The following is a 20,170-nucleotide window of genomic DNA, read 5'->3' as shown; positions in this document are numbered from 1 at the left end:
TATATTTCAGTTTTCCTAATTCCTTTTTAAAAATAAAGATAGCACAGTGTTCATATGATGCAGAAAAAATAACCATGAAGATAATTTTTCACTTTTCAAAATGTGTAAATATTATAATTAAACTTGCCATGATGGCAACAAACATAATGTTAGGGTTATGTCTTTACCAGTGATTTTCAGTAAAAGTGAGCAAGTTTCTTCAAATATTCAGCAGGCTCCAGACCACTTACACTTCCTCTCAGGGAAAAGCAAACACATAAACAATCCACCCTTTTCCCTTTCTCAATTTTTTTGAGATACTGGGGAGATAGCAACAATAAGGATAAAGGCCTACTTTACCAATTCATATTTAAGTGCTGTAATGAACTGCAAAGAGGTGTTGTACAATACTTTCTTTCATCAGAATAAAATCTTAATGATGATCCAACTTTATCTCCAGATGAATAGGCATCCAAATCATCTGTCAACAAAAAAAGAAAACACAAGGGATTATATACTGAGATCAGACACTAATGATCTCATTCTTGGATCCTAAAGAAAGACAGGACAATTATTTAATGCTTTTTTTTTAATCAAGAGAGAGCGCAAGCACAGTCCCCCACTACCACAAATTATGCAGTTGAGTATCCCACATCTAGGGAAATCACAGGGGTCAGCACATCTGGAGTGCAATGGATAAGCCTTGCCCTGGGAAAACCACCTTCGTGATCATGATCTGTTCTGCCAGTTAAGTATTCTTAATGCTTTTTATCTGTACATCACCCTAACTAGACTGTAAGCTTCCAGAAAACAGGCCTCAAACCTTACATTTATATACCACTTAACTGATTACATGCACTCTCATCCATTACTTTATTTGATCCTAGAAAGAACACTGCTAAGTAAACAGAACATGTTAAGTAAACAGAATAGGTGATTTTAACCCTATTCTACAGGTTAGGAACCTAAGGACCAGAGAGATTATGTGCATTTTCCCAAGTACGAAAGTTAGCAAGTGGAAACGCTAAAATTCTGAATCCAGCCTTCTTTCCACTTAATGACCTATATTGATGGACCTCAAACATTTGTTTAATAAACTCATAGCCTATATGTAAATTCAGTGACTAAAAGGAAAAGGAGTGCTTCTGACAAGAAAACTTAGAATACTCTTTAAATGCATGAATTCATCTAACATTTAAATTTTAGGGAAAATTTCAAAACTAAAATGTAATTTTAATTTAAGATACTTTTAAAGCTAGTGGACTCAGTAACACCTGGAAAATTTTTTCATACTGAAAATGTTTCAGAAGAGTGTTTTTCAAATAAACAAACTTTAGCTGACAAAAAAATACAGGACATTGGGGAAGATAGCGTATTAATAAGGCATGGGAGGGAGCAGATGTGGCTCAAGCAGTTGAACTCCCACCTCCCACACAGGAAGTCCCGAAGACAAATAAACACTGAGCAGACAAAAGGCAGATATCGAGCAAAAATAATGAGCAGACAAGGGAAAAAACAACACACAGACAATGAGGGGGAAAAAACGAGCAAAGCAATTAGCAAAAAACCAGCAGGCAGACAACATGCAAAAACAAAAAAAACAAGCAGAGAGTAGATATGGCGCAAGCAGTTGAGCACCCACCTCCCACATGGGAGGTCCTGGGTTTGGTTCCCAGGGCCTCCTAAAGAAGACAAACAACAAACAGACAATGAGCATACAACGAGCAGACAATGAGCAAAACCCAAAAACATGAGCAGAGAGCAGATGTGGCTTAAGCAGCTGAGTGCCCACCTCCCATATGAGAGGTCTCAGGTTCAATTCCAGGTGCCTCCTAAAGGAAAAAAAAAACAGACAATAGGCAGGCAATGAGCAAAAACAATGAGCAGACAACAAGCACAAATGACGAGGAAACCATGTGGGGGGTGGGGAGTGGTAGAAAGATATGAGACTCTCATCTCCCAGAAAAATAGCTAGAGGATAGGCAGAAATGGCCTGGAAAATAATGTTCTAGGGTTCAGGACACCAGGGGAAGGCTAGACACTGCCCAGAAGAGAGAGTGGCACAGGAAAAGAACGTCGACGGAAATACTGTGAATGGAAGCAGCTGCAGCTGCCGGCAACCCACTTCCACCCTACCAGCAGACAATTTTTAATTCTCCAGCCTTGTGCCAGTGGCTACAGACAAAGGGGACCATGAGGATCCATCTCCCCAGGAAAGGAAAGAGGGATGTAGCCTAAGGCTGATTCAGCTTTTGGCCGATGAATTTGGTCTGCTGTGTCCCAAGAGCATTTCCAGGCCAGGACAGGCCATGCAACTGTTTGCCCTGGGAGTCAGCAAGGGACTAAAGAGACCCAACCCTCACAACCACCCTTGCTTCTGGCCAGGACTGGTTGTTAAGGATGCAGAGGGGAGTAGAATTATTTTCTACCTAGGAAAAGGGAGAGAGCTGCCAGTAAAGGTTGGAAAACAGCCTCTGAGAAAGTTTGAATTGAGTGACTATTAGCTACCAGGCAGGACCCTCTGTCACACTGATCCAATCCATGTTGCAGCAAACACACTCAGACCAGACTGAGAGGCCTATCAAACAGCACCATCTGCTAGCCGAGCAAGTAAGTGCATGTAAGGAAATTAAACGTAAATAAGTAAGAGAGGCTTTCTCAGGTCTTTACAGTCTCCCTCCCCAAGGCCCTTGGAAATAGGTCTGCAACCCATTACTGGGTCCAGGGCCCAGATTTGAGCAATTAACAACGACAATCCTAAAAACCTAGAACTGGTTGAACCAAGAACCAAAGAACAGCAGTAATACAACCTCTTGCCACTAAATCCCTACAAAGACAGAGCAAAAGGAAGAATTTGAAAACTTGAATAGAAAAATGACAGAGCTCATGGGAATGAAAGCCAAGATAGGTGAGATTAAAAAGACATTAGAGGAAGTGGATATGGCCTAACTGACAGAGTGTTCGCCTACCATATGGAGGTCCAGGGTTCAAATCTAGGGCCTCCTGACCCGTGCAGTGAGCTGACTCACATGCAGTGCTGCCGCGCACAAGGACTGCCATGCCGTGCCGGGGTGTCCCCCATGCGCAAGGAGTGAGCCCTGCAAGGAGAGCTGCCCCGTGCGAAAAAAGGTATAGCTCATCCAGGAGTGGTGCTGCATACAAGGAGAACTGATGCAGCAAGATGATGCAACAAAAAGAGACACAGATTCCTGGTTCTGCCGAGAATGCAAGAACACAGAGTGAGTGGACAGAGAGAGCAGACAACGGGTGGGGGGGGGGGGGGAATAAACAAAATAAATCTTTTTAAAAAAGCAGACAAAAAACCACCACATTAGAGCTTAATACAGGCAGCCTCATAAACCCACTCTCTGCCTAGAGATGCCTGCATCTACAAGTTGTGGTGCATAATTCTGTTCTTTCCTCCCATTTTTCAACAAACTACTGGCCTAACTAAAATAAAACAAAACAAAACAAAAACCCACATTAGAGGCATACAACAGCAGACTCAAAATGATAGGACAAAAAGTAAAGTGTACAGAAGATAGAACAGCTGAAATTGAAGAGAGAGAACAGAGAGAGAAAAGAATTGAAAATATTGAGAAAGAGTTCAGGGAATTGAATGATAACATAAGGTATGACAAATACATGTCACAGGAGTTCCGGAAGGAGAAGAGAAGGGAAAAGGAGAAGAAAGAGTATTTGAGGAAATAATGGTTGATAATTTCCCAACTCTCAGGAAAGAAATTAATTTACATGTCCAAGAAACTCAGTGTACCCCAATCAGAATAAACCAAAATACACCTACCAAGACACATATTATTCAGAATGTGAAACATCAAAGATGAAGAGAAAATTCTGAGAGCAGCAAGGGAGAAGCAAAATATCACACACAAAGGATGTTCAGTAAGACTTAGTGTGGATCTCTCATCAGAAACCATGACGGTGAAAGGACAGTGGTATGATAGAATAGTGAAAAAGAAAAACTGCCAGCTGAGATTCTTCATCTGGTAAAAACTGTCCTTCAAATATCAATGAGTTTAAAATATTCAAAAATAACAGCAAAGAGAGTTCATAAAAAAAGAATCCATCTTAGCTGGAAGTATTAAAGGAAGGCTTACAACCTGAAAGAAAAAGATAGGAGAGACAGGCTTGGAGGAGAGTGTAGAAGGCAAGAGTAGCACAAAGAATAAGCAAAAGAATAAAAAGACAGATTAAAGTAAAATATGACATATGAAAGCCAAATAATAAAATGGTTGAAGTAAATAATCCATTTATAGAAATATCAATGATTATGAATGGATTAAACTCCCCAGTCAAAAGATACAGGCTGGGGAGTAGGTGTAGCTCGGTAGTTGAGAGCCTGCCTCCTATGTATGAGGTCCAAGATTCAAACCCTGGTACCTCCTTAAAAAAATAAAAGATATAGGCTGACAGAATGGATTTTTAAAAAAGAGCCATGCTATAAGAGATTCACCTTAGACACAGGGATACAAACCGGCTGAAAGTATAAAGTTGGAAAAAGATACTCCATGCAAACAGTAACCAAAAATGAGTAAAGGTAGCCATATCAGACACAACATACTTTAAATGCAGAAAAGTTATGAGAGATACAGAGGGCCCTTATATATATAATGGAGCCAGGGATTGAACCCCAGACCTTGTCTGTTGGAAGCCAGTGCTCAAATATTAATCCACATCAAATCCTGAGTTACTTTTTTATTTGTTTGCTTGCTGTTTAATTTTGTTTTGTTTTGTTTTGTTTTTAGGAGGCATTGGGGAACTAACTCAGGACCTCCCATGTGAGAAACAGGTGCTTAAGCACTTGAGCTACATCTGCTCCCACCATTACATAGTAATAAAAGGGATAGCTCACCAGTAAGAAATAACAGTTATAAATGTCTAATCACCTAAACAGGGTGCCCCAAAATACATGAGGGAAACTCTTGACAAAACTGAGGGGGAAAACAGACATTTCTACAACAACAGGTGGAGACTTTAACACACCGCTGCTAGACCTAACAGACATATACAGAATGTTACTTCCCAAATCAGCCGGTTTTGCATATTCTCAAGTGTTTATGGATCTTTCTCCAGGATAGACCACATGTTAGGTCACAAGGCAGTCTCAAGAAATATAAAAAAGGGAAATGGACTTGGCCCAGTGGTTAGGGCGTCCGTCTACCACATGGGAGGTCCATGGTTCAAACCCCAGGCCTCCTTGACCCATGTGGAGCTGGCCCATGCGCAGTGCTGATGTGTGCAAGGAGTGCCGTGCCACGCAGAGGTGTCCCCTGCATAGGGGAGCCCCACGCACAAGGAGTGCACCCGTAAGGAGAGCCGCCCAGCGAGAAAGAAAGTGCAGCCTGCCCAGGAATGGTGCCGCTCACACTTCCCGTGCCGCTGACGACAACAGGAGCGGACAAAGAAACAAGATTCAGCAAATAGATACAGAGAACAGACAACCGGGGGGAGGGCATTAAATAAATAAATCTTTAAAATAAAAAAAAGAAATATAAAAAGATTGAAATAATACAAAGTACCTTTTCAGATTACAATGGAATGAAAATGGAAATAATAGATGAGAAAAGGAAAAATTTGGAAATGTGTGGAGGCTAACCAACACATGCCTAAACAATCAGTGTGTCAAAGAAGACACTGTAAGTGAAATAATTTATCAAAACTTATGGGATACAGCAAAGGGAATGCTAAGCAGGAAATTGATAGCCTTAAACTCCTATATTACAAAAGGAGTGCCAAGAAGATGGCATCAGAGTAGACAGGCAGGGCTCAACTCTCACAAAAACAATGGTTTAAGGGCCCAAAGCTGTCTGAGGGGCCTGCTTTGGGGTCAGCAGACCAGAAAAGAGCTATACAACTACAAGGAGGGTGAAGGACAGTGAGACAAAGAATTCAAGACAACAAACGTGAGTTACCAAACCATCATGGTGGCCAGGAAGGGCTCGCCTCCCCCACCCCCAAGATATTAAGCTGGGGTAAAACCCCTGGCTCCTGTAGCCAACTGAGGGGAACAGACATCTTGCTCCCTGTCAGTTGTTACAAGGGAAAGGGAGGGGGAGTCAGGGCCTTCTCTTCAGTGAATTCAGCCAGCATTTGTTTTGAAACACAGTTCTGGCCAGTGGAAAATGGAGACGGAAAGAAACACCTCTGTGGAAAGGTGCCCCAAACAGTGCCATCTGCTGACCATTCTGGAAACTGCATGAGGAAAACTGCTTTTAGGTCTCTCTTAACCCAAATTCCTGGGAGAAAATCTGTGTCCCATTAGTAACTAACTGGCCTGACTGTGATAACGTAAGCGGAGCAATTTTAAAGACTTAGAATAAGGCAAACCAAATATCAAAGAAAAGCTATGAAAAAAAATAGGCAAGAGAGAGAAATTGGCCACCAGAGTAAATTCACCAGGATAATCAGATGCCTAGACATCAGCAAAAAATTACAAGCCATACTAGGAAGCACAAAGAGATGGCCCAGACAAAGGAACAAACCAAATATCGTAAAGAGATCCAGGATTTCAGACAATCAATGATAATGACATAACTCTCCTAAACCAATTAAAAGAACTGAAAGAAAATATAACTAAAGGGGTAAAGGATATTAAGAAGCCACTGAGTGAGCATAAAGAACAATTTGAAAGCCTGAAAGCCTGCAAAGAAAATAACAGAGCTTATGGGAGTCAAAGACACAGTAGATGAGCTGAAAAATACCTTAAACTCACATAATAGCAAATGTGAATTACTCGAAGTCAAAATTAGTTATTTTGAGGACAGAAATATGAACTGGAAAAGAGAGGAAAACAAAGAGAATAGAAAATATGGAACATCGTCTCAGGGAATTGAACAATAACATGAAACCCACAAACATACTCATTATCAGTGTCCCAGAAGAAGAAGAGAATGGAAAAGGGGCAGAAAGAATATCTGAGGAAAGAATGACTTAAAACTTCCCAACCCTTATGAAAGACATAAATATCAATATCCAAGAAGGACATCCCAAACAGAACAAATCTGAATAGACCTACCATGAGACACCTACTATTTAGAATGGCAAATTTCAGAGATAAAGAGAGGATTCTGAAAGCATCAAGAGAAAGGCAAAGCATCACAAACAAGGGAACACTGATAAGATTAAGTGCCAGTCTCTCATCAGAAACCATGGAGGTGAGAAGAAAGTGGTATAATGTATTTAAGGTACTGAAAGAGAATTCTTTATCTGGCAAAACTGTCCTTCAAAAATGAGGGTGAGAGGTGCAGGTGTAGCTCAGTAGTTAGAGCTCCTGCTTCCCATGTACAAGGTCCTAGGTTTGATCCCTGGGACCTCCCTAAAAAAAACTTTTTATAAAAAAAGAGGGTGAGGAGAGTTGGGAGTAAACAGTTCTAAATGGAGAGTTGAGGCATGTCTGAGGCAGAGACTTCATTATCCTGGGCCCCCCAGAGACTGGAGCTTAGGGCAGCTGCAGACTGGTTTACAGACCAGTTGATCATCCCCTATTAGACTTTGGTTCCATGGTGCAAATGGAGTATAAGACTTACTAGTCTCAACCAGAGTAAGCGAAGTCTTATATCCAAAATAGAGAAGAAGCAAAGAAAGAAATGGAAACCTTTTCAGGCCAAACTACAAAGGGCCATGAAATTTAACTTTTATTTACATTGGTCAAGACTATAAGACGGCTGATCAGTAGTGCTTCAGTTTTTCACTAAAACAAAAATTAACTGATAAACAAAGAAATAAAAAGTGCAGTCTGAATTTGTGACTTTATGACAATATTCACTTATGACCATGAAACTTGTCAACATCTGGCTACCTCTGCTCATGGTTTTGCTATGTGGGAAGAGATATCCAGGTGACAGACTGGAAAAGAAATCTTTTGAAAAGACCCTATACCCTGGCTATTCTCACCTAATTTTGAAGGATGAATTCTCTTCCACTGTTGTGGAATATGAACATATCGTGGCTTTCACTGGATACTTTGCAGCCAAAGTTAGAAATTCATTCATTTAGTGCCCTGAAGAGCAGTGAAATAGATAACTGGAATATTATTCCTTGAAAAACTCCATCCAGTGACTACCCTAGTTATTTTGAGGTGATTCAGATAAAAGGAAAACAGAAAGTTTGGCTGCTGATACTTGAAGAACATCCAAACATCAAATGAGTGACACCCACAAAGGAAAGTCTTATGTTCCCTCAAGTATGCTGAACAGTCTCATGAACACAAATCATTATGACTTAGCTGGGCATATTTAAGCCATTAGCCAAACAGGTGTGAGATGGTGGAACTTGATGACCCCTTCATCAGCAGAAGAGCGTATTTCTTCTTATTTTGTTACAACGTGGGCATGTCAAGAAAAGTTTATTTTGAAGTAATAAACAGTATATTTATTATATATCATTTTCCAAAGCATATGTATTGCCAAAGAAAACTTTTTTCCCTTTTAACATAATCCAAGGCAATAAATTGCTGGTTAGGGGGAAAAAAAAAGACAGTGACTTCAAAGTCTTTACAGACTAACAAAAAGTGATAGAATATGCCACCAAAAGACCAGAATTACTAGAGATATTAAAGGAAGTGCTGCAGCCTGAAAGGAAAAAACAAGGGTGAGAGACTTGGAAAAGAATGTAGAATAAAGAAGGAAGACTATTAAGTGTAAAGGGTAAAAAGAAAGACAACAGTAAGATATGACAACAGAAAGTCAAAGGACTGAAAGCATTGCTGAAGTAAGCAATGCTTTTACACTAATAACACTGAATGTTAATGGCTTGAACTCCCCAATCAAAAGACAAAAACTGATAGAACGGATAGAAAATATGAGCCTTCTATACACTGTCTTCAAGAAACTCATCTCAGATGTAAAGATATAACCAAACTAAAAGATATTCTGTGCAAACAGTAACCAAAAAAGAGCTGGAGTAGCGATAGTAAGATTAGACAAAATAGATTTAAAACATAAAACTGCTATAAGGGGAAGCACATTTAGCTCAACTGATAAGAGCGTCTGCCTACCACATGGGAGGTCCAGGGTTCAAACCCAGGGCCTCCTGACCCATGTGGTGAGCTAGCCCATGCGCAGTTCTGATACTTACAAGGAGTGCTGTGCCATACAGGGGTGTCCCCCATGTAGGGGAGCCCCATGCGCAAGGAGTGTGCCCTGTGAGGAAAGCTGCCCCGTGCAAAAAAAGTGCAGCCTGCCCAGGAGTGGCACCACACACACGGAGAGCTGATGTCACAAGATGACACAACAAAAAGAGACACAGATTCCCAGTGCCACTGATAAGAATACAAGTGGACACAAAAGAACACACAGCGTCACACAGAGAGACTGGGGGGGGGGGGGGGGAGGGAAGAGGGGGAAAGGAAGAGAAATAATAAAAATTTTAAAATCTTAAAAAAAAAAAACCTGCTGTAAGGAATAAAGAAGGTCATTATATATTAATAAAAAGGGGCAAATCACCAGAAGAAATAACTGAATTTTTTTTCTCTCTTTATTTTTTTTTGTTGTTGTTGTTTTGGGTTTTTTTTCCTAAATATTTATGCACGTAACCTGAGTGCCCCAAGATACATAAGGCACACACTAGCAAAACTGAAGGGAGAAACAGATTTCTCTACAATAGTAAGAGATTTCAATATCAATCTCAGATTGGATAGAATATCTGGACAAAGGTACAGAGAGCTTGAGTAATAATAATAAATGAACTAGACCTAACAGACATCTATAGAGCACTGCACCCCAAAACGCCAGGATACACATTCTTTTCAAGTGCTCATGGATCCTTCTCGAGGATAGACCATATGTTGGTTTATAAGACAAGACTCAATAAATTTAAAAATACTAAAATTATGCAAAATACTTTCACTGATCATAATGGAATGAAGCTGGAAATCAATAATGGATGGAAAAAGGGAAAACTCATAAATATATGGAGATTAAACAACACACTCTTAATAATCAGTGGGTAAAAGAAATTACAAGAGAATTCAGCAAATATCTTGAGATGAATGAAAATAAGAACACAACATATCAAAATCTATGGGATGTTGTACTGTGTTGAGTTGGCATTGTACATTAACAGCCATATTAGTCTAGAAATGTTAAACTTATTTTTTTCCAGTTTGTACAAGGATAATACACTGTATTAAACATGTACAGTCTTATCTACATGGGTTTAAGTACAGAAACTCATGAAATATTCTTTTAAAAGAAAAATATGCAACACTGCAAAGGCAGTGCTGAAAGGAAAATTTACAGCCCTCAATGCTTATATTAAAAAAGAAGAAAAAGCTAAAAATTGAACTTCACACCAAAAAGAACAAGAAAAAGAACAGTAAACTAATCCCAAGCCAAGATGAAGGACAAAAATAGTAAAGAGCAAAGCAGGAATAAATGAAATAGTGACATTCCCACCCCCCAAAAAAACAATACCAAAAGTTTGTTCTTTGAGAAGATCAACAAAATCGACAAACACTTAGCTAGACTGACAAAGAAAAAGAGAGAGAAGATGCAAATAAATAAATTCAGAAATGAGAGAGGGGACACTGAACAATTGTACACCAAAAAACTAGACAATGTAGATGAGATGGACAAATTCCTAGAAAGACACAAACCACCTACACTGACCCAAGAAGAAATAAGAGGCCTCAACAAACCAATCACAAGTAAAGAGATTGAAACAGTCATCAAAAACCTCCCAAAGATTTTTAAAAGTCCAGGACCAGATGGCTTCACAGGTGATTTCTTCCAGTCTTTCAAAGAAAATCTAATACCAATCTTGCTCAAGCTCTTCCAAAAAACTGAAGTGGAAAGACTGCTACCAAACTTATTCTATAAAGTCAACATCATCCTAATACCAAAACCAGATAAAGATACTATGAAAAAAGAAAATTACAGACCAATATCTCTAATGAATATAGATGCAAAAGTCCTCAACAAAATACTTGCAAACCAAATCTGAAAGCACATTGTAAGAATTACATACCACGAGCAAGTGGGTTTTATCCCAGGTATGTAAGGGTGGTTCAACACAAGAAAAATCAATTAGTGTAATAAACTATATTGAAGAAAAATCACAAGATCCTCTCAATTGATGCAGAAAAGGCATTTGACAAAATACAGCACCCTTTCTTGATAAAAGCACACCAGAAGATAGAAGGAAGCTTCTCAATATGGTAAAGTACATATAGGAAAAACCTGCAGCTAGTATTGTACTCAGTGGTGAAAGACTGAAAAGCTTTCCTGCTGAAATCAGGAAGAAGAAAAGGAGATCCACTATCACCACTGTTATTGAATATTGTGCTAGAGATTCTAGCTAGAGCAATTAGGCTAGATAAATAAAAGGTACCGAAATAGGAAAGGAAGAAGTAAATAATGCATTATTTGCTGATGATATGATCCTATATCTAAAAAATCTTGAGAAATCCACAACAAAGCTATTAAATTAATAGACAAGTTCAGTCAGCAAAGTGAATACAAGATTAATACACAAAAATCAATAGCGTTTCTATACACTATAGATGTGCAATTTGAGGAGGAAATAAGAAAAAAAATCCATTTATTATATAATAATGACTAAAAGAATCAAATATTTCAGACTAAACCTAACCAAGGACTAAAGGATCTATATTTGAAAACTATAAAACATTGCTAAGAGAAACCAGAGAAGACATATAAATGGAAGGACATTCTGCATTCATGGGTTGGAAGACTAAATATCATTAAGATGTCAATTCTACCCAGATTCAACACAATTCCAATAAAAATCCCAACAGCCTTTTTTGCAGAAATGGAAAAAGCCAATTATCAAATTTATTTGAAAGGGTAAGGGGCCCCAAATAGCCAAAAAGATGTTTAAAAAGAACAAAGTTGGAGGACTCTCACTTGCTGACTTTAAAGCATATTACTTAGTTACAGTGGTAAAAACAGCACGGTACTGACATAGACAGACAGACTGACCAATGGAACCAAATCAAAAACTCAGAAACAGACCCTAACTTCAATAGTCAAGTGATTTTCTGACAAGGCTGTTAAGCCGTCCCAGCTGGAACAGAACAGTCTATTCAGTAAATGGTGCTGGGAGAACTAAAATAGCCATAGCCATAAGAAAGAGGACCCCTATCTCACACCTTACACAAAATTAACTAAAAATGGATCAAGGGCGACAGACTTGGCACAGTGGTTAGGGCGTTTGTCTACCATATGGGAGGTCCACGGTTCAAACCCCAGGCCTCCTTGACCCGTGTGGAGCTGGCCCATGCGCAGTGCTGATGCGCACAAGGAGTGCCCTGCCACACAGGGGTGTCCCCTGTGTAGGGGAGCCCCACACACAAAGAGTGCGCCCCGTAAGGAGAGCCACCCAGCGAGAAAGAAAGTGCAGCCTGTCCAGGAATGGTGCTGCACACACGGAGAGCTGACACAACAAGATGACGCAACAAAAAGAAACACAGATTCCCGTGCCGCTGACAACAAAAGAAGCGGACAAAGAAGACACAGCAAACAGACAACCAGGGTGGGGGGGGGGGGCAGGAAGGGGAGAGAAATAAATAAATAAATAAATCTTTAAAAAAAAAAAAAAAAAAGGATCAAGGACCTAAACATAAAAGCCAGAATGATAAAACTTCTAGAAGAAAACTCAATAAAACATCCTCAAAATCTTGTGGTAGGCAGTAGTTTCTTAAACCTTACACCCAAAGCATGAGCAACAAAAGAAAAAAATAGATAAATGGGACCTCCTCAAAATTAAACACTTTTGCACCTCAAAGGACTTTGTTGAAAGGGTGAAAAGGCAGCTGACCCAATGGAAGAAAATATTTGTCACTCACATATCTGATACGGGTTTAATATCCATGATATACAAAGAGATCATATAACTCAACAATAAAAAGACAAACTACCCGATTAAAAAATGGCCAAAAGACTTGAATAGACAATTGTCCAAAGAAGAAATACACATGGCAAAGAAACATATGAAACACTGTTCAACATCACTAGTGATTAGGGAAATGCAAATCGAAACTATACAATGGGATATCATTTCACACCTATTAGATGGGCCAAAATTATAAAGTCAGAAAACCGTAAATGTTGGAGAGGATGTGAAGAGATAGGAATGCTTATTCATTGTTGATGGGAATGAAGAATGGTACAGCCACTGAGGAGGACTGTTGGGCAGTTCCTAAGGAAGTTGAATATAGATTTGCCATGTGATTCCACAATACCATTACTAGGTATATACCCAGAAGAATTGAAAACACTGACATAAACAGATATCTGGATACTGATGTTTCATAGGGGCATTATTCAGAATTACCAAAAGTTGCAAACAACCCAGGTGTCCATCAACTGATGAATGGATAAACAAATTATATATTAGATTAAAAATTATGTAGTATATACATATAATATATATATCATATATATAAACATATATATGCTATTCAATGCTCCTAATTTATCTTTTAATGTCACCCATTGTGTCTTTCATTCCCATAAGCTCTGTTAATTTTCTTTGCAGGCTTTCAAATGGTACTTCTTAAAAAAATATTTATTTATTTATTTATCCCCCTCCCCACCACCCTGCCACTTGAGCTCACTGTCTGCTGTGTCCATTCACTGTGCATTCTTCTGTTTCTGCTTGTTTTCTTTTCTTGTCTTTCTCTTTAGGAGGCACCAGGAACCAATCCTGGGACATTCCGATGTGGGAGAAAGGCACTCAATCACCTGAGCCACCTCAGCTCCCTGGTTTGTTGTGTCTCTCACTCTCTCTCCCTCTGTCTCTTTTTTGTTTTGTCATCTTGTTGCACCAGTTCTCCATGGTGTGGGCCAGATCACTTTCACCAGTAGGGCCCGGGAACTAAACCCAGGACCCGCCATATGGTAGAGAGGAGCCTAATCACTTCAGGCATATGTGCTTCCCTCAGATTATTCTTTATGCTCACCCAGTGTAGCCGACCTTTTTTTAAAAGCAATTTTATTGAGATATATTTACATACCATACACTCCATCCGAAGTGCATAATCAATGTGTAATCACAGAGTTATGCGGCATCACCACAAAAGATATTAGAACAGAGAACCAGCAAGATGGCAACAGAGTAAGGAGCTCCTAGAGTCAGATCCTGCTACAGGGCAGTTAGCACACATTCAGAGCTCTGTGGAGCCCAGAAGAGCATCCTGGAAAGTCCTTGAAGGAGTGGAAGAAGGAGACTGCCCATCTGCAGAGAAGACTCGTAAGTAGAGTGCTTCACACGGTGGAGGCCAGTGCCCACCCTCCACTGTAGGCACAAGCCGCCTTGGGAGCTGTTCCGCGGCTGGAATTGGAAGCTCCACTTCCCCAAAACAGGGGAGGAAGAGACGGTTGGGCACCAATTTCAGCTACTGATGAGTAAATTCAGCAGGCTAAAGTATAATCCTGAGAACAGCTAAAGTCTGAGCCTGTCCAAGTCAGAAAGAGGCTGGGAGCTGCCATCTTAACTCTGTGCCTGGCACAAGGGGAAGTGGGGCAGACTGAAAATCCCAGTGCTGGTGGGGACCAGCTTCTTCCCATCAAGATCATATTGCAGCTCCAGCCTAGGCCCCAGTGCCACCTCCAGCAGGGAGGAAGATGTGGGGACCTGCACCAGCCGCTCAGGGAAATTACTGGCCAAGCCTCGGAGGCTGGTGTTCATCCTACTATTTTGTGGCTGGAATTGGAAGCTCCATTTCCTGGGAACAGGGGAGGAGAGGACTGTTGGCTGCCTATTTCAGCTACTGATTGGTAGACTTGGCTGGCTAAGAGATAACCCTGGGAACAGCTGGGGTGAGAACCAGCCCAAGTCAGAAAGAGGGCAGTAGCTGCCATTCTGACTCCACCCCCAGCCTAAGGGGAAGCTGGGCTGACTGAAACTCTCCGTGTCAGCAGGAACCAGTTTCTTTCACGCAGATCAGCCTGTAGCCCTAGACTAGGCTTCAGCCCGCCTCTGGTGGGGAGGAGCCTGAGGAGCCCTGCTCCAGCCTATACAGGTAACTGCAGGTAACTTTGGCTAGAATAGACTGAAAAGCAGAAGTCTACCAGGGCAACTGCGGTCATCTTGGACCCGCATTGCATACACTGCTGCCCAAACCTGCAGCTCCATCCCCGCCCCAGGCAGGGGAGAAAGGGATGGGAGGCTTCATCAGTCTCTCTGGGCAACTACAGTCTAGGCCTGCACTTGGATTATTCCACATAGCTGAGACTCTGTCCCTACCTCTGGCAAGGAAGAAAGTTAGAAGAAGTTTCATTGGTCCCTGGCGCAATGAGGGCAGTTGAGCCTCCACAGCTTACAGCACCAACTACGTTCTTGGCTCCTACTGCATAACCAGCAAGGGAGAAAGGATAGGAAGCCCTAAACTAAAGAGATAAACTGCACCCAGAATAAATACTCTAGTAAGCCAGATAAGAAGACATCAACCAAAAATTACAATCCATACCAAGCTACAGGAAGCTATGGCCCAGTTAAAGGTACAAGGTAAGTCTCCAGATGACATAACGGAGTTGAGACAACTAATTATAGATGTTCAAACAAATCTCCTTAATAAATTCAATGAGATGGCTAAAGAGATTAAGAATATTAAGAAGACACTGAATGAGCAGAAAAAAGAATCAGAAAGCATACACGGAAAAACAGATCTTATGAGAATGAAAGGTGCAATAAATGAAATTTTAAAAAACCAGTGGAATCATATAATAGCAGATTTGTGGCAGAAGAAAGGATTAGTGAGACTGAAGAAATGGCCTCTGAAAGTGAACATACAAAAGAACAGATGAAGAAAAGAATGGAAAAAATTGAACACGGTCTCAGGGAACTATATATCAGTGAAAGGCATCCAAACACACATGTCATGGGTGTCCCAGAAGGAGAAGAGAAGGGAAAAGGGGCAGAAGGAATATTTGAAGAAATAATGGTAGAAAATTTCCCAATCCCATTGAAAAATATAGATATCCATGTCCAAGAAGCACAATGTACTCCCATCTGAAAAAATCCAAACAGACCAACTCCAAGAGGCATACTCACCAGAATGCCAAAGGCCAAAGACAAAGAGGGAATTCTGAGAGCAGCAAGAGAAAAGCAATGCATAACATATAACAGATACCCAATAAGATTAAGTGCTGATTTCTCACCAGAAACCATGGAGGCAAGAGGACAGTGATCTGATATATTTAAGATACTACAGGAGAAAAACCTGCAGCCAAGAATCTTATATCCAGTAAGACTGTCTTTTAAAAATGAGGGTAAGATTAGAATATTCACAGATAAACAGAAACTGAGAGAATTTCTAAGCAAGAGACCAAATTTTCAGGAAATACTGAAAGGTGTGCTAGAGCCTGAAAAGAAAAGATAGGAGAGAGGGGCCTGGAAGAGAGTCTAGAAATGAAGATTATATCAATAAAAGTAATAAAGTTTCAGAAGAGTGGTGAAAATAAAATATGACAGATAAAACTCAAAGTCAGGAATAAAAGTAACAATGTAAAGCACCTATATTCAGAAAACTGCAAATCAATGTTAAAAGAAATTTTAAAAAGCCTAAATAACTGGAAGAACATTCCATGCTCATGTATTAGAAGACTAAATATCATTAAGATGTCCAATTCTACTCAAATTGATATACAGATTAAATGCAATCCTGATAAACATTCCACCAGCATTAAAGAAAAAATTGAAAAAATGATCATTAAATTTATTTGGAAGGGTAAGGAGTCCTGAATAGCCAAAAACATCATAAAAAGGAAAAGTGAACCTTCATCTCCAGACTTTAAATTATAATACCTACCTCTAATGGTGAAAAAACAACATGGTACTGGCCTAAAGACAGACACAATAGACCAATGGAACCAAATTTATGGTTCAGAAACAGACCCTCACAGGTACGGTCAAGTGATTTTTGACTAGGGAAATGGACTTTGGCCCAGTGGTTAGGGCGTCCGTCTACCATATGGGAGGTCCGCGGTTCAAACCCCGGGCCTCCTTGACCCGTGTGGAGCTGGCCATGCGCAGCGCTGATGCGGGCAAGGAGTGCTGTGCCACGCAAGGGTGTCCCCCGCGTGGGGGAGCCCCACGCGCAAGGAGTGCGCCCGTGAGGAAAGCCGCCCAGCGTGAAAAGAAAGAGCAGCCTGCGCAGGAATGGCGGCACCCACACTTCCCGTGCCGCTGACGACAACAGAAGCGGACAAAGAAACAAGACGCAGCAAATGGACACCAAGAACAGACAACCAGGGAAGGGGGGGAAATTAAATAAATAAATAAATCTTTAAAAAAAAAAAAAAAAGTGATTTTTGACTAGCCTGTCAAACTCACACAGCTCGGGCAGTACAATCCATTCAATAAAAGGTGCTGAAAGAATTGGACACCCATAGCTGAAAGAAGGAAAGAGGACCTCTATCTCACATCTTATCCAAAAATTAACTCATAATGGATCAAAAAACTAAAAATAAAAGAAGCATAAAACTTCTATAAGAAATTGTAGGAAAATATCTTCAAGACTTGGAGGTAGGTGGTGGATTCTTAAAGAAGATAAGAGAAGGACTGAGTGGACTACTGATATTTAATGTATGTAGAAGTTTTAATTAGTTTTACTGTAAAAGTGCAGAAATGTCTAGAGTAGATGACACACAGTAACAGTTTATAAATGGGGACATGACTGAAAATAGTAGTTATGTAAATGCCAATTGACAGAATGCTGGAGAATAATCTAGGAACTGGAAAGCACAGAAAACCAAGAGGTGGGTGAGAATTGTAGTTGATGGTACAGATGCAAGAGTGTCCTTTGTTAGCTAGAACAAATGTGTATCACTACTGCAGGGTGTTGGGAATGTGGAGAAGCATGGGAAAAATACAGTTGGAGTGACCTACGGACTGTGGTTTATAGTAGTACTATAATATCTTGTATCTATGCAAAAGATGTGCTGTGTTGATACTGAGGCAGTATGGAAAATGTGAGCCAAATCTACACTATGGACATGGTAACAGTCAGATGATATTATTTTATCTGTAGCAAATGACACACCACATTGTGGTGTTTTGATGGAGCGGTGTTTTTGGGAATTCTGCACATGTGCATGATTGTTTTATAAATTTACAACTTCTGTCATAAAAAAATATATTTTAAAAATAACAATAAGGTGGGTTGGGGGAAAAAACACACCAAATGTAAGCTAAGGACTATGATTAGTAGCAAGATTTTGACAATATTCTTTCATAATTTGTAACAAATGTCGCATGAGAATCCAAGGTGTTGGTGGATGTATGGGACCCCTGTATGATATTATGCATATATGCTTTGCAAGTTCACAACTTTTACTACACACTTAATTGTTTATGTATGTTCATAAATAAATGGTATAAAAATAAACGGATTGGTTAGAGGAAAAATACTTTGTTGAGTAGTAATATCTTGACAATGCTCTTTAATTATTAGTTAAAAAGGTTTAAAAAATGCACATTATTGGTGGTAGGGTGAGATATATATGTTTGTTTGATGTTATATGTTTTGTAAGTTCACAACTATTATACACTTACTATTTATGGATGTTTACATATGAGTGATATATTTCAATAAATTTTTTTAAAAATGAAAAAAAAAACATGATTTAAAAAAGAAAAAAAAGATATTAGAAAAATTTCATTACTCAAAAAACCATAGTGAAACCTTGTGTGAAATAAGAATATTGGTAATATTGCATATATAATAAATTGGGACACAGACTTTGATTTCCTGAGGTTGGGGGTTGGCTGCAGCAGGGACTAGCCCTTCCTCTGCTCAACTTTCTAATTTTCTTTTGAAATTTCTTACTAAAAAACATTCAATATTGCATATATGACGGTTTTTCTTTGAAACTGAACAAATGCATGTCAATGTCACAAGATGTTAAATCAGGCAAAAAAACAAAAACCGACAAAACAACCCCATTATGAAACCACACACAAAGCACCACATAACTGTATGATTCCATCCATACAAAATACAAACACAAATCAATCCACAAAGATGGAATTACATTAGTGGTTATATACGGTGGGGAAGAATATAGGGATTGAGAGGTGACTGTCAAAGACTGTGGAGTTTTTCTTTTTGGCTTTATTTTTGAGCTTTATACAATGGTACCATATTTAAACCTTCTGACACTTATGTTTCTGAAAATCACCCATATACTGAGATTAGTTCAATCATTTCCTCAGCTGTATGATAGTCCATTGTGTGAATATACCTCAATGAATGTCTTTATTCCTTTTGCCATGAACATGTGATTTCTAGTGTTTTTCTACTAAGAACACTGCTGCTCCAGACATTTCTGTATGTCTCTTGTTGTATGTGTACAGAATATTCTAATGTAAACAAATGAGTGAAAATGTTGGATACCAGAGTACCCTAATTGGATAAAGGGTAGCTTCAAAGATCTTTAGCAAATATAAGTCAATGTGGAAGCATTCCCATGCTGATTCCTGAGCAAACACCAAGGTACTTTTTAAATGCCATGACTGAGGGCTTAAAATTGGGAGACAGGTTTTGATTTCCTGCTCAACTTTTTAATTTAAGCGGATTTGGCTCTACCGATAGAGTGTCTGCCTACCATATGGGAAGTCCAGGGTTCAAACCCAGTCCTCCGGACCTGTATGGTGAGCTGGCCCAAACGCAATGTTGATGCATGCAAGGAGTGCCATGTCACGCAGGGGTGTCCCCCGCATAGGGGTGCCCCACGTGCAAGGAGTGCGCCCTGCAAGGAGAGCTGCCCCACACGAAAAAAAGTACAGCCTGCCTAGGAGTGGTGCCACAGACACGGAGAGCTGATGGAGCAAGATGATGCAACAAAAAGAGACACAGATTTCAGGTGCCGCTAACAAGAATGCAAGCAGACACAGAGAACACACAGAGAATGGACACAGAGAGCAGAAAACGGTGAGGGGGTAAGGGGAGACAAATAAATAAAAATAAACAAGTCTTTAAAAAAACAAACTAAATGCAAAAGTGGCATTAAGAAAACATGGAGATTCTGAAAGGAAACTGATCTTTTAACAGCTTTCCTCATAAACTAATAATTCTTTCTCAAATAATGACAGCAAACTCATGGATCGTGCACATATTTTAAAAAACGGGAGAGGGTAGAAAGAAATCTGGCATATAACGAGAAATTTTTTTTTCCTCTCTCCTCCCCCCCACCTCTCCAATTGTCTG

General features: G+C 39.8%; 1 protein-coding gene and 1 non-coding gene across 5 annotated transcripts in view; both read right to left on the bottom strand.

The window, feature by feature from the left end:
* CCDC138 (coiled-coil domain containing 138) overlaps positions 1-20,170 on the bottom strand; it is a 105,647-nt gene that overhangs the window by 71,118 nt on the left and 14,359 nt on the right. For all 4 annotated transcript variants that reach the window (XM_004476912.2, XM_012518976.2, XM_004476913.2 and 1 more), the window contains exon 3: positions 340-460. In XM_004476912.2, the coding sequence (XP_004476969.1) occupies positions 340-460 (121 nt within the window). The remainder of the gene's footprint in view (positions 1-339; positions 461-20,170) is intronic.
* On the bottom strand, positions 574-735 carry LOC111760100 (U1 spliceosomal RNA). Its single transcript, XR_002793894.1, has one exon. It is a non-coding gene; the product is annotated as a U1 spliceosomal RNA (small nuclear RNA).

The sequence above is a fragment of the Dasypus novemcinctus genome, chromosome 17 (genome assembly GCF_030445035.2).
Source record: "Dasypus novemcinctus isolate mDasNov1 chromosome 17, mDasNov1.1.hap2, whole genome shotgun sequence".
NCBI lineage: Eukaryota > Metazoa > Chordata > Mammalia > Cingulata > Dasypodidae > Dasypus > Dasypus novemcinctus.
This window is presented reverse-complemented; position numbering and strand designations above follow the sequence as displayed.